This window comes from Apium graveolens, chromosome 4 (assembly GCF_009905375.1).
Source record: "Apium graveolens cultivar Ventura chromosome 4, ASM990537v1, whole genome shotgun sequence".
In the NCBI taxonomy this organism is placed as follows: Eukaryota; Viridiplantae; Streptophyta; class Magnoliopsida; order Apiales; family Apiaceae; genus Apium; species Apium graveolens.
The window spans coordinates 208,224,486-208,240,245 of NC_133650.1; the positions used below are offsets into that span (position 1 = coordinate 208,224,486).

Sequence of the window (15,760 nt, forward strand, 5' to 3'; positions counted from 1 at the left end):
TAACTCTAGACTCAACATCTATATAAATGGTTCTACCCTTCAACCTAAAACTACATTTTTGTCTTGATTTTTTACAACACAAAAATACTTAGGCATCTTGCAAGGACAACTAGTTACCACCGCGAGAACAACCATTAAAACTCGAAACTCAACAACTCACGTGTTAGTTGCAATCACAGTCCTAATTTTTATTTCACAACAAGTGAAAAAGAGCTAAACGAGCCGGGTTGACTCTTGGTCACATCTTTATTTACCCGAGTTCTTTTTAGAACACATTAAGAATATAAATATTTTTGTATGTAATTTTGTAATTTTAGTATTTTTCATTTCTAATGTCTTATTTTTCAGATCATGACATTTAAATTTTCACTTAAAAAATACAGGAAATGCCACAAAAGTATCTTATTATTTATAAATATATATTTAAAATAATTGGTAACCTTTAATTGATTCGATTTTTCAATCGTAGGTAACCCGTAACCCTACCTTCGGGTGCGTAAACCACGTTGATCAAGATAAACCGCATTTAAGCGACATGCTCTGGTTCACGAAACATAATCATAAATTCTCCCGTGGGATTCGAACATGTGATCAAGATGATAGTTATCCCTACTTTAACCAACTGAGCCAACTCTTGCGGGCAATTGATTCGAATTTCGAATATGTATAGATAGATAATAGATAATGAATACATAATTCGTTTAATATTTTTAATTATTTTTTTCTTGATGCGGAATATTATATCTATTCCAATAAAAAAAATAAATACTAATCTCTTCTATATATAATATGAGAACAAGGGGATAATATTTTGAGATTAAAAAGTCTCATTAAAAAGACTAAACTACCCCTATTTTAATATTTATATAAAAGATGTGTTTTGTGGGAATCGAACTTGAGTTGTTTCACTTTGTCATACAACCTCATACCACTATACCATATTGTCACATGTGCTTTTTATCATACACATAATATGTAAGTGTGTTAAATAAATATTTTATTTAACTTTAAAGATAGTTACTTGAATTCCGCAAAAAGAAGATAATTACTTGAATATTTGTACAATTAATTTTAAAGAACTGAATTTCAGATATAAAGTTAGGCATAATATATAAATGGATTATTATCTTATTTATTATTATTTTTTAGTTTGAAAATATATCTCATATATTTTTAACATATTTTTTATTATAAAAAGAATTTAAAATGTACATATATAATTTTTAAAGAAAATATTGAAAATAGAATCACCTATATATAAATAATCTAGATTATTATTAAATATTAAGATAAGTTTGAATTATAATTAGTCAATGAATTTTATTTTGTTTTGAATTTGAAATCAGAACTTGGCATATTGTTCAAAAAAAATACTCGAAATTTGAATACATGACCCGCCGAAAAACATTGTCACATTCTACGTTTAGTAAATTTAAATTACAAGTTCGGCGAGAATATCTTACCAATAATGTAATTTTTTTTAATATCTTTATTAATATAAATTAATTTTTGAGGTATTTATAGGATCAAGTCAATTGATTATTTGTATTAAAATTACTAACTTCACTGGTAGCGCATTAGTATTTTAGGACTTGTCCCGATTTTAAAAATATTTGAAATTTGATATGAAATCTCACGATATTTGTTAAAACTACGATGATATATTAAATCGATTTATTTTTCTTTTTTCACATTAAAAAACTAGCATTTTAAAAAAATTCTTTTAGATAAACTATATTCATTGATCAAGATAGTAATATTGTACAAATATTTTAAATTATTTTAATATTTTGAATTATTTAAATAAAAGTTATATCTATATTATATTGTACCATTTTGATTCAATGCATTTTATACTATTTAAAAAAATATTGTTCAATAATTTGAAGAAATTAACCAGTTCAACTAATATTTATAAAACTTTATCGACTTGAAAAATATTTAATTTTAGGAGAATAGTATACAATATTATCAAATTATTATATGAAGAAATATTAGAGTTGTAATGAAAGAAATTTAAAAATAGTTTAAATAACAATATAATTACAATTTTTCCTTCAAATTCTTGAAAAAAATCACGAACATCAATAAGTCTTACAATATATAATTTATTTTTATGTTACAATCATGATTGATACTCGGTCGCGTAAAAAATAGATATGGATTGTTTGTTAGTGATAATGTGAATACCATATATAAATTATTGTAATTTATTTATTACATAATTTTAATTTTTGAATAATTATAAATAAATATTATTTAAATAATCAATTACATCACTAGATGATAATAATGATTATACATGTACATAAATTAGATATTTAGCATATAAATAATTGAAACCATCGTAATTTTCTAAGAAATGTAATATACGATAATTTACGTGTTAAGAGAGACATATATAATTAATCTTATTTTGTTAACATGAGTATAAAAAAACTAACATTTTTCCAAACATACATACATTTAATTTCAAAAACTAACATTTTTCATTTAAATCAACTTTTATATTAATAATAGCGTAAATTTTACATTATTGTATATTATGATTGCAAGTAATTTTGAATTCTCTTATTCATTTTTATCTTTTTAAATTGAGTAAGTTAATTGTAAGTTAGTAGAGAACTTAGTAATAATATATACCAGTACATATAGTTTATTTAAATAAAACTCAAAATTTTTGGTCAACTCTGTATTTAACATATATGTTAATTTTAATTTTTTCTTTGTAAATATACCGACGATATTTTACATATTAAGTTAAATTGCTTCATTTTAAACGTACAGTGACTACCCTGTTTATATTCATTCATTAAATACAAATTATACAACATAAACAAGAATATATATATTTTGATTAATGAGCTATATTGGAAACGTTGTGTAATTTAATAATGTCTTGTATGAAAATGATACACATTGATAAACAATCAACTTATATTTCATGTATCCGACAAAAATAAAGGGTGATGTTTAAAAATACCCATTTTTGGGATGTAATAGCTGAAAATACCCATTTTCAAAACACATGGCTGAAAATACCGTTTTGAATACGTATTTTGTAATTGGGTAAGTGTAATACGCATTTGGGAATCGGGTATCTAAGAAAATTACTAAAGATACGCATTTGTAGTTTGGGTATTACCATTGAAATACGCATTTGCCAAATACGTATCTTAAAAAAAATAAAAAATAAAAAAATTGGATACCCATTTGACAAATGCGTATCTAGTATAAAACACGATACCCAAATGACAAATGCGTATCCAAAACGGTATTTTCAGCCATCCACTTCCAAAATGGATATTTTCGGCCATTTGCACCAAAAAATTGTTATTTTTAACTTAACTTGTATTTCATGTATGTTAGACATTATACAACATTTACAAATAAAAAAATAACTAAAAATACTATAATTGTATGCATAAAAAAACTCTAGAAAATAACCCGGACCTGACACTGTTGTTATTATGCCAGTAGTATATTTAATTAAATTTTTCAATATTTTATAATTATTATTAAATATAAATATAAATTTACCAAAAGAGCCTTTCGTTTCAGAACTGCCGCTATTTGTTGGGCAATTCAAAACCCCAATTGAAAATGAATTTATCCGACTCTTGAATTACAATTTTACACAAACCCCATTTGATTACACACACAAAGAGTGAAAGATATGGAGATTCAAAGACGATGTGTGTGTGGTGAAAATGAGCAACTGGGTGATTATTTGTTGAAGAAAAGGCAAGAAATTGTGGATTCTCCAAAAGGGATTTCAGATAATCTTGATATGACTCTGCAGAAAGCTTATTCTAGTATTTGTAACTCCAAGACCCATATCACCAATCTCAAAGATTTGTCGAAAATTAAGTAAGTTTTTTTTTTTGGGCCTTAATTGTTATTCTTTTTTATGTTAGTGACACTTTCTTTGGTATGCACTTGTTTGTGTACATTAAAGATTTAATTTTTATTTGTGGTATGTGCTTATGAACAAATTTGATCAGACTGTTTGAAAGAAATGTGAGTGAAGAAGTAAAAGTTAGTGAACTTTAGTGTATGAATGAAGGTAAATATTGAATTCTTGTTTTGGGGATTGGCTAATTGTTCTTTAAAATCCCGAATATGTTTGGGAAAGTTACGGTAGAATGTACATTGCAGCATTTCATAGTTTAGACATTTAGAAAGAATGAGTTGTTGGATCTTTCTCTTCAAGAGTATGTCTAAGGTCGGGTGTAGTTGCAGTGGACATAAAGTGGCCTTTTGGGCTGTGTTATGGAAGATTGATATTAATTTATCTATTAAAATTATACATCCTCTTTCTCGTCAAGAATGTAATTGATCATATTTATTCATTGTTATAGGGGTGTTGGCAAATGGATATTGAGGCTCGTGCAAGGCTTTTTCGATACTGCTTCTGAAAATGAAGATTTGACAAGGAAAGGTACTCTATGTTTTCTTTAGTTGGTCTTTTGATATACCTTGAAATTATGCATCTGTATTATCTTTTACTCGTGATACTTCTTCATCATTAGGAAAGGAGAATAAGGGAACTAGGCGCTACATGCCTCAAAAAAATTCAGTGGCCTATGCTTTGTTAGTCACACTTTACAGGTTGGCAAATTATACTAATAATATTAATTTTTTCCTCTTAGTTGTTTTAAAATAATTTGTGGTTTGCTCGGTCAACGTCAAGACAATGTAAAACTAATGTATGAGACGTAAACATTTTTATGGCAGGGGAATCGCTACTGGTGTTGATTATATGCGTAAATCGGAGCTAATTGATGCTGCAGAAGCAAGCGGACTGTCTCGTGCTCCAATCATGCATGTCATGAAACCTCTCTGTTCTATTTAACTTTATAAATTGTTTCATCAGTGTAAATTATAATCTGATTTTAGATGAAAACTTTATGCATCTAGGCCGGAAAAGGGGAAAGGGAAACCTAGACAATTTGGAAGCTCCCCTAGGGAGTGGTACAGTGGATGGAGCTGCATGAAGACATTGGTTACGAAAGGGCTAGTCATCAAATCAAGCTGCCCCGCAAAGTATGTTTGGCGTTTTAGCTTAAAGTTTTCTGTTTCTTGTTTATTTGGCAATTGGCACACATTATTTTTGTCTTGATCATTTATAGTAATTGTAAGTTCTTATATTTTGGTTCACATTATTTCCCTTTGCCAAAACTTGTTCACAACAAATTCGTTATTATTTCATTTCGTAACGTCTCTGCCATGTGTATCAGTTTGAGACTTCAAGTCATGTATGGTCGTGTTTGATAAATATTAATGCAGGTATATGCTGACTGAAGAAGGCAAAAAAGCAGCACGTGAATGTCTTTCAAGATCAGGGTTGGCCACAAGTTCTGATACTGTGGAAAGATCTTTGGATTTTGATGAAAGCAATCTGACGGATAAGGAGTTTCCTCACACTGATTCAGTTAAAGAAAGTAGGTTAAATCATGTATCAATTGAGCACAAGAAATCAGCTGAAGTTCCACCTGAATCTCTTAATAGGGTATGATCTAATGTATTTAAGTTCATGAGCGTAGGAGCTAGATGCTATGTGGAACCCTATTTTTAGGGTGTCATGATATAAAGTAGTTACATCCATTGCCTTGAGATTCTTTTTTTTGGCCATTTCAGTGCTCATCTACATAGTTCATTTTCTCCATTAGTGTTCCAGTTTAAGTATTAACAAGGAACATTAAACATCAAACTGAGATGAATGTAATGTTATATGTATTTTATGAACTGATGATCCACTTGATCATTGCACTCCGCTTTTATGAGGGAAGGGAATCACGCGGATTCCATTTTAGGATTAATTTGTCACCTTCAGTATGTAATATTACGTCTATGAATATATTATAGTATTGCATGTTCAACATGTAATATATGCATGTAACTTGTATGTTTCTTATCTTTGAAATTTGTTGGTTATCATCTAATTTAAGTATAATCCTTCGAATTCTTATAGTTTTTGAGCATGGGGTATAGCAAAGAACAGATTCTTCTTGCATTTTCGAATGTCCAGAAATCATCACCAAACAAGAACATGTCTTCCCTCTGGCCAGCTGTTTTATGTCACCTTAGAGAAGCTGAGGTGTATGGTTCAAGTTCGGATTTTCAAAATAATCCGAGGTGTGATCCTCGACCTCGTCCATTGCCAACTAATTCTTATACTAGAGACGGTAATATCCACTATACACTTATGCGGAATGGTTGAAAGTAAATTGGGCATCTTTAATATTTCATAATCTGTACTTTTTTAATTTTTAGTTGAAATCAGTACTCATGTAGACAAGAATAGAACAGGTTCTGGTAGTGAGGGAGAAATCTGTATTTCCAAGTCAGAATTTCAGCCGAAGCCAAAATTTCACACCGTCTCTTCGCAAATAGACTTATCGATGAAGGCTTGCTCAACAACTGTAAGTTTGCAATTTATAATTGGCAAAGTTCGAATATAGTAAGAGACTCCTGGTCTTATAAGATGGATTGTGTATTTAACATTATATTGCTTTCTGATTAGTTTGGCTAATTTTTTTATTATTGGATATCATAGGATAACCAAGTGCTTAAGCAGCACAGAGATGGGCGGCAATTTGAATCAAATGTTTTAACAGTTCCACCTTTGTCCTTCGGAGAAACATTTAAGGATGCATACGATGTAATTCTGATATTGGATGATCGTGAGAAATTCACCACGCAAGGGTAACCCTTCTAGTTCATATACTATGCTCATTATCAAAGAAAGATTTTCATTGAATATAGTTTTCCTACACAGTGTTCTAGTTTCATGATATTGTACTTCTGAGTTCTTACTTCTCCCTCCCCTTGTACAATCCCCAAAAAATGATTGCATTACAATATATATTTACCTTTTGTTTTGTGTTTTTCAGGTCTAAAACTAGAAAAATTGTTGAGAACATTTCGAAAGAATTCAATATTGAAATAGAGGTAAGCTCAAATAATGGATCTATAGAGCTGTATAAATTTTAAAATCTGCATGAACCCGCTAAGATTTGGTGGCATTATCATCATCTTAGGCTTATTAGACTTTTGTTAAGGTGTGGCAGTGGTACTACAATGTAACATTATAATTTTGTTGATCATAATCTGGCAATTACATTTGTACCAACAGAAGAATATTTTTTCTCCAATGTGAACATACACATTTTTTTGGTTGATTTGCTATAATGTTTTTTCCTAATATTTTTAGCATGATACTTACATATTATTCAATTTAATCCTTCTGTAGATTAGAAGGCTTCCAGTTGGGGATGCCATCTGGGTAGCGCGCCATAAACAATTTCGTTCTGAGTATGTTCTCGATCTTATAGTTGAGCGGAAAAGAGTTGATGACTTACGAAGCTCAATCAGGGACAACCGCTATAGAGATCAAAAAGTGCGGCTTTTGGTATGATTTTGTTTGGGCTTGGTACATGGTTTACTATCTGAATCTACTAATTGTTGTTACTGATTACTTCCATAAAGTGTTTCCCTCCAACTTTCTGCAGTCACTAGCTCATTCCTTTTAATATATGACTATGGCGCAATCTTGTTACTTTAAGCAAGTACACCACTCGTAAGGTGCAGGTTAATCACACAAAAAATCACTCAAAATTAGGTATTAATGTAAAGGAGAGATGGTACTCTTAAAATTACTCGTATTGTCAATCTGTATGAATAGAATGACCAACTAATTGAAGGTGAGACCCTCAAGCTCTCCTCATAATTTTTAAGCATCTTACTAACCGCTATATGTAATAATGGGTGGGAACATAAATGATCGATCCATGAGCACGTTTACCCTTATAAGTTATAACCTTATTATGATGTTTACCCATACTATTTGAGTGTAGTAATGCTGCACTCTGCACTCTTTTCCGTAGATATGGGTAAATTGGTATATGCAGCTTCCTCGACAATATTTTTAGGTATAAGATCTTGTTCATATTAAATTTTGTTAATTTCATAAGTCATAAGCTTTTAATTAGATAGATCAAATAAACAAACTTTAATTTTAAAACTACAATTCCAAAATTCAAATCGAACAAGTTGAATTAAAAATCACGATTCTGAAACTTAAATTGATCAAGTTATAGGCAGTTTAAATGGGTTTAAATCTTTTTGATCTTAACAATCTAATAATATAAAACTGTATAAGTTTGTACCTTACAACCCTTATCTTTACTTTTGTGCTAACCCTGTGAATGCATGTCAGTTGGGTATAAAATAGGTGGTAACTATATGATTATGAAAGCATATTAATATGCTTTGGTTATACTATCAAACAGTTCACCCTAAAAAAATTAGATATCTCTGGTCAATGGTTATGTTTAAGTGTTTACAGATCAATGTAAATGGGAACAGTTAGAACTTAGAAGGTATTTCATCCCGTCTAAAGCAAATAACTTGGTGAAAACTAAAGTTTCTCTTCTTTGACTTTTTCTGCAGCAGAAAGCTAACTTTAAGTTTTGGACCTCTAAAAGATTATTCTAAAAGAAAAAACCTATTCAACATAGGATTCTAGGTATAGTAATTTAGTACTCATGTTTCCGGGTTATTCATATCTAACATTATCTTGGACCTATTAGAATGTCCGTGGAGTTACTCCATTGGGCCTGCCTTGAGAAGTAGTCACCGTGATATCTCTCGTGTACACGAGGTTGTTGCTACTTTTGAGGCCCATTTAGTTGACGACTTCGCTTGTAAAATTTAAGACTTGCTCTTATTTTTTCAGGCTAACTAGAAATGGACCTGAATCGCGTCGTGTTCTTGTAGTTCTATATCCTCTACCTTCGTGTTTTGTGCTGTAAATGTCAGACCCAAGCAGCACAATAAATAAATTTGTGTCATGGACGACACTGAATGAATTCTTGTCATATTGTGTTTTTGTGTCATACATGTAAATAAAAAAACATAATACAATATTATAAAATTGTAATAAATCACTTTTATTTTCATTTAGATGAAAAATCTATCTGTATGTACTTGTGAAAAATGTATGTTTTTCATGTACTTTTCCGTTGTAAGTGATTACTCAAACATGACGCTATGTCTATCCGTGCACTTTTCTGTGTGATATTGTAAAAAATCACTTTCAATCTTATAATATTGCTTTTTGTAGGTTTGAAAACACTTTTAATATTGTAAATTTACTATATTAATAATTTATCTATTCTACTTACAAAATGATGTATTTATTTCGTGTTTTTTCATGTTGTATTATCAAAGTGATTACCCAAACATGACACTAAGTCTATCCGTGACTCCGTGTACTTTTGTGTTCGGGTTTTGTGTAAGAATTTCCAAACTCAAACACTTCAGCTCTAACTACAAACAAGGATGCCTGAATATATTGTTGTTCTGATGAGGTTTCATTTGTTGTCTTGACCTTTATTTTTTTATGAAAAACTGTAGCTTTCTCTGTTCTTGCAAATGTTATCTGATATTTTTTTATCATGTGCCTAAGTTACTGTATTTTCTTTCTGATGATTATATTGTTCAATCAAGAGATGCGGACTCAAGAAGCTGATCTATGTAGTCGAAGGTGATGTAAATTTTTCGGAAGCTGCTGAAAGCTTAAAAACAGCGTAAGACATTTCCTTAAGCTCCTACAGACCTCATTTTTATTTCCCAGTCTTAGCTATCCATTCTTGGATTACACAATCAAATTTGAAATTGATAATTTATCGTGTTTTTTATGTTTTACATATTTAGTGTGACCATTAGTTTTGTCATCACTCATCAGTAGTGTATGATACCTTCAACTCAGAAACTCGTGATATATTATTTTGTTTACATCTCGTAAGTTAATTTGATAATTTAACTATTTGTATAAATATTTGTCTGCAAGTGAAAAATGTATCAAGAAGTGACTGAAAAGTTAATATATTAATGGCCGAAACTGGTATTTGGTAAGGGTTTCGAAACTCTTGGATGCTTGCATAGAATTTGCGGTATATTGATATATGTAGTACATCATTGTACATCCTCTATTATTCCTCGTGTCGAAGACTGTCAACCAGGTCGAAGATTGTTAAAAATTGTGTGGATATTAAATATGTTGAGTTATTGGCCGTGTAGAAATCCTTTAATTTTCAGATTCAGTTTAATCGGCATTATTGTGTATGATTCTTTTACATAATGTATTACACTGCACTTTTTGGTATTAATTATATGTCACTCTTTGGTGTTTTTTATTCTTGTGCAGTTTTATTTTGTAGTCTCTGCAGTATGTTTTTCTTCTGTTATCTGTTCATAAATCTAAATTTATTCCTATCAAAGTTCAGACTTGTTATTAAGATATTCTTGTGATATTATTCAAATTTGTGCAGTTGTTTTACCACAGAGATTTTGGAGGGATTTGATGTACAGAGAACGACTGGCTTGGGAGATACTCTCAGGAAATATGGTTTTTTAACCCAGGCAATAATTCAGTACTACAGTCTTTTGAATGGCAAGGACAAACATGATAGCCCCGACGTCTGTCCTCCTTATAGTGAGTTTGTTAAGAAGTGTGAAGATTTGGATAAGATTACAGTTAGTGATGTATTCGCCATACAACTCATGCAGGTATCGATTTGTTTACCAAAACAAACATTTTTTAATCTTTTATGCTTAGTACTTAAAAAATACGTATTGCTACGCGGAATGTTTGAAATATCTTTAGTGTAATTAGTATGTGTTTTAATCGTATACAGTTTTTCCAAATGAACTTGCCTTTTTGACGCTGTTTTGGATCTTCAAATAAGTGCAGGTCCCTCAGGTGACAGAGGAGGTTGCCATGGCAGTTCTAGAATTATACCCAACCGTTCTTTCCCTTGTTCGTGCATACTCTGCAATTGTAAGTTCTCTGTCTTCTGCCTGAACTTTTTTATGACATATCTTCTTTTACCTATGGGTCACAATTAAATTGCAAAGTATTTGCAAACTAACAAAATATAAGTATAAGATTGTATCTTTTGAATTGACAATTGGTCCAAAATATTGTCAATATTCTGACACATCACTTCATAATTATAGTTTTATCTAGTGAGTAGAGAAAAGTATTTGGTTAGTCTGATCTTCTTTTTCTTGGACGGATGACTGGTCTAAGCAGGCACAAAAGCAAATCAATAGTTACAGGGTATATATTCTTTCATAGAAATTAAGTTGCAAACAATTGTCTAGAGGGAATAAAGGGTTATCCTGTTATTAATTATTTGACATTCCCAGTTTACAAGTTAAACTCGACTTGGAAGCCTGGTAGTAATAGGGTTGAGTAGCTTTGTTTATTGCATTATCAATTGTTATTGGTTGATATTCCATCTGGACTAATAGTCGGCTAAAGTGTGAGTACTTTCGTTTTGCGAGAATACAATTCAAATTAACTGAGCAAAGTATATCTCAGAGCATAGTAGCGTACTAGTATTTTACTTATGAAAAATTTATGTGGTCAGTTTGTTGCATTTTGGAGCTGTCTATTAGAACATGGTTGGCATGAGAAATGGTCGACGATATCGATCAAGAGAAAAAGTGAAAGTTCTTGTGATTTTCTACTGGTCAAATTATGAAAATATATGAATTGGATCCCCCTCCCCAAGTCCAACAAACACATGTATACTTTTATTGAAGTTGAAGCGCCCTTTTGCTGTCAAATGTTTATTAATTCGTAGATTAAGGAAGAATTAGTTATTAAATTGAATGCTTTGTTGTAATATATATATATATATATATTATATATGGGTAGCACTCCATGGAGTACCCTCTTATATAGAGAATCGTGGAGAAACATTATTTAAAAAATATAATATATATAATTTATTTTATTTTTCATCATATATAGTTATAAATTTTAATTATCAAGTTAAAAATCGAAGTTACACAATTTTTTATTTAAAAAATTATTGAAATTATTAAAAAAGTTTAAATTGGTTCTATAGCAGAATCATATTAGAATCACACTTATTAAAAATTATTCCACTGTAGAATCAAATTTAAAATCAAGTAATTTTATCAAATTTTAATTGTTAAATTTTTTATTATATTTATTATTTTAGATTAGCATCGAATTTTATATTTTTTAAAATAAAAAATTACAATTTGTGATGAGATTCTGTGATAAAAACAATGGTTCTCCACGGTTCTCCACGGAGTAAAGGCCTATATTATATATAAGGCGAACCATCTTATATGGAGAACCGTGGAGAACCATTGTTTTTATCATAGAAAATCATCACAAATTGTAATTTTTTATTTTAAAAAATATAAAATTCGATGCTAATCTAGAATAATAAATATAATAAAAAATTTAACAATTAAAATTTGATAAAATTACTTGATTTTAAATTTGATTCTACAGTGGAATAATTTTTAATAATTGTGATTCTACTGTGATTCTGCTATAGAACCAATTTAAACTTTTTCAATGATTTTTTAAATAAAAAATTATGTAACTTCGATTTTTAACTTGATAATTAAAAATTTTAACTATATATGATGAAAAATAAAATAAATTATATATTTTATATTTTTTAAATAATTGTTCTTCACGATTCTCTACATAAAAGGGTACTCCATGGAGTGCTACCCTATATATATATATAAACCGGGCTTCTGTAATAAAAATCTAGATAATATGCTTTACTGTGAGTTTTTCATTTAATATCTGGCCTTTTGTTTTGAAAATTGGATATTATACTTTATATCAATACTACTGATTTATTTGTTACGACCATTCAATCGCATTGATCCCAACATTATAGATAATATGCTTTACTGTGAGTTTTTCATTTCATATCTGGCCTTTTGTTTTGAAAATTGGATATTATACTTTATATATCAATACTACTGATTTATTTGTTACGACCATTCTATCGCATTGATCTGTTTTGCATGAAGGATGGAAACATTTATGCTCAAGAAGAGATGCTTAAGAAGCAGAGCAACGGCAAAGTCAATGGATCCGCAAGCAAAAATATCTTCCAGCTAATTTGGGGGAATTGATTATTCCTCTACTTCATGATGGAGATCTGGGCTGGGTTGTAGAACCCAAGAGGCTACCGATCTATGTGCATTGCCATGTAATAATAAATTTCTTGTAGTGTAATCCTATAATCATAGGGTTCTTATAGAGTTTGTAAAACATACAAAGTAGGCAATAGGAACTAGGAATTAGCTGTGAATATTGCTGATCTAATAAACTGGGAACCTTGAGGTTTTTATAATTGCTAATTGGCCTAATCTGACTTGGTTCACCAGTATATTCATATTTGTTGCTTATATAATTTGTAGAAGAAAAAAGGGTATTGACTTGCTCTACATGCTCAAAAGAATGGGTTAGCATTAGCACTCCTGATATCTATCAATTTCTAACTAAAGATAATCAAACACATGAAATTACTTCTGCTACAGTAGAAACTCGAAAAATAAATTCTGAATAAACGAATAATCTGTACTTTTTTAGGTTTAAATAAATGAATAATTTCCTTTAATAAATTTAACTGTACTGTTTTTTCAACCACTCAACCGTGTACTAAAATGGGTTGGGTTTTTTCTTGAATTTTATGAACTTTATTATTAGGCGAAGGACATAAATACCGTTTTTTAGAAGAGGTGAACAAGAATACTGGCGAGTGGGGAAGAAGGCCATTAATACCTTCCTATTACCATTCTTGAAATGGTTAACGGCTGATACGCATTCAATGCATATTATGTTTAAATTTTTAATAAATGTAAATGTTATGCATGTGAAGTATGAGTAATATAGTCTAATACGTATTAGCAGAGGGGTAACTCAAATATGCATGCCTCAAGTGCGTGTCATATTCAATTATTTTTTTAAGGAAATAGGTTATCTTAAATTATCTTTTTTAAAAAAACATTAACTAATATGTATTTTGACATGCATGTAATATTTAATTTTAATATTTTTAAAACCTAAATTAGAAATTGTTAAACCCTAAAATATTAAAAAATATTAAATTAAGTTCTAAATTTATATATTTTTAAAATTTAAAAAGGGAATTATTGAAGCCTAAATATTAAAATTGTTAAATTAGGGTTACGGTATAATTTTAAAAAATTAATTTAAACTTTTATTTTTTTTAAAACTCAATATATATAATTATAAAATATTAATAAAAACTAATAAAACATATTTTTAAATTATATTTAATTATTAAAAACGTAATATTAAGAGTTAATTTACTGTATTTTAAGGATACCGGAGCGGAAACATACGTGTAATGTTTGTATATATACGGGGCAAGGCGCTAGTGTTAGGCAGAGTAGATTACTAGTTTAAGCACTTACACGAGGTTGGGTATTTTTTTTTATTACGCATTCCACGGAGACTTATTCAGAGGGTATAATTGGCCATCAATCCTCAAAAGTGGTATTTTCTGTAATTGGTGGGGTAAAATGAGGTAAAAAAGTCATTATTTCTCCAGCCATTTAACAAAAATAAAGTAAAAAAAGAGAAAAATTTGAAGAAAAATAAATACCCGTCGGCAAATATTATTACAAAACTCCCAGTGAGACACAAGATAAGGGGAAGTTTAATGGCTTCTAACACTTGCTGCTTTGTCAGTTCCAACATATTCTTACCACCCTCTTCACTAACCACTACTTGCTCCTCCTCTTTGTCGCCGGTTGTATTTTCCGGTGGCCTGAAAAGCAGACGTGGTTCGTGGGTGGTGACTAGAGCAGTGCCTGGACCCAACACTTACATATTTGCCTTTGTTTTCCCTCTGTCTTTGTTGGTAGCTACCATCTTTACAACTCTTCGCATTTCTGATAAACTTGATGAAGATTTTCTACAAGAGGTCTGCTCTTCACTTGCCTTTTATATATGCACTTGTGCTTTATAATTGTAGAACATACATGTCAGACTTGAACTATCCCTACCTTTTCTTAATTTCACCTTTATAAAATGGATATTTGCTTTTTGTTTTTGTTTATTAGGAATGGGATCGAGGAATAAATGAAAATTATAAATATTATCTATAACATAGTTTCATTCCGTTTTTTTTTCATTCACCTCAACTAAATGCAACATAAGTGATTGATTTATAATAAACATGAACATTATTTGGTATTATGAGATTTGAGGTTTTCTTGTTTGTTTTTTTTTAGAATTAGATTTGGAAGTGTTATTTTGGATTTGTTACAAGTGATCTTGCTTAGAAGATGGATTTGATGATAGTTAAAAGGATTATGATTTATATCCCTTGGATATAAGATAGATGAGGTCGGGAATTGAATAAAGGAAGTGAAAAGGTAGAGGCGGTGAACTGAGGAGGGGAGATTCAAGAATATTAAATAGTTTATGGTAGAAAATTGTTTACGGTTCTACTTATTCATTTTAGTTTACAAGCAGGTCTTCTGATGTACAAACTCCGCTGATACTCACATATTTATGTTTCCTTAGTAGTTGTTTTTCCAGATAGGTGTATTATTTTTCTATTAAAGGCTAGCTAAGAAGCCAAGGATGAATGAGAAAACTATGCATTATCACATCAAAATATAGCGTGTCTTACTTATCGTAAAGTATCCTATCAAATATCTACCAAAGATAAAGGTTCCTGTGGAACCACATAGTGCTGGCCATGATAGTGATTTGTCAAAGAAAAGTACACTCTTGTTGAGAAAGAAAGAGAGCCCTAGTCACTGTAATTACATAATGTAAGAGAATTAACGATTGTGGCAGTTTAGTTTATTAGGACTAAGAGAGATGGAAACACTTACATCAACATTGCAGTAGTTAGCTTTTATATTT

At 30.0% G+C, this 15,760-nt stretch overlaps 1 protein-coding gene across 3 annotated transcripts; it reads left to right on the top strand.

Moving 5' to 3' along the window:
- Positions 1-3,574: 3,574 nt before the first annotated feature.
- Positions 3,575-13,208, top strand: LOC141720584 (crossover junction endonuclease MUS81). 3 transcript variants are annotated; one of them, XM_074523074.1, is made up of 15 exons: positions 3,575-3,870; positions 4,362-4,441; positions 4,533-4,611; positions 4,738-4,824; positions 4,921-5,046; positions 5,290-5,512; positions 5,975-6,188; positions 6,277-6,425; positions 6,560-6,708; positions 6,897-6,954; positions 7,256-7,414; positions 9,514-9,593; positions 10,338-10,575; positions 10,760-10,846; positions 12,883-13,208. In XM_074523074.1, the coding sequence occupies exons 1-15, from the start codon at positions 3,677-3,679 to the stop codon at positions 12,985-12,987; spliced, it is 2,028 nt and encodes a 675-aa protein (XP_074379175.1). In that variant the 5' UTR covers positions 3,575-3,676; the 3' UTR covers positions 12,988-13,208. The 3 variants fall into 3 exon arrangements, with proteins under 3 accessions (XP_074379175.1, XP_074379176.1, XP_074379177.1); XM_074523075.1 differs by having other exon boundaries at positions 6,313-6,425; XM_074523076.1 differs by lacking the exons at positions 3,575-3,870; positions 4,362-4,441 and having other exon boundaries at positions 4,528-4,611; positions 4,738-4,828.
- The last annotated feature ends 2,552 nt before the right edge of the window (positions 13,209-15,760 follow it).

Coding starts and splice junctions, on each gene's coding strand:
- LOC141720584 (XM_074523074.1), top strand. CDS start 3,677: ATGGAGATTCAAAGACGATGTGTGTGTGGTGAAAATGAGCAACTGGGT. Junction 4,612..4,737: donor TTGTTAGTCACACTTTACAG/GTTGGCAAATTA, acceptor TTTTTATGGCAG/GGGAATCGCTACTGGTGTTG. Junction 10,847..12,882: donor TTCGTGCATACTCTGCAATT/GTAAGTTCTCTG, acceptor TTTTGCATGAAG/GATGGAAACATTTATGCTCA.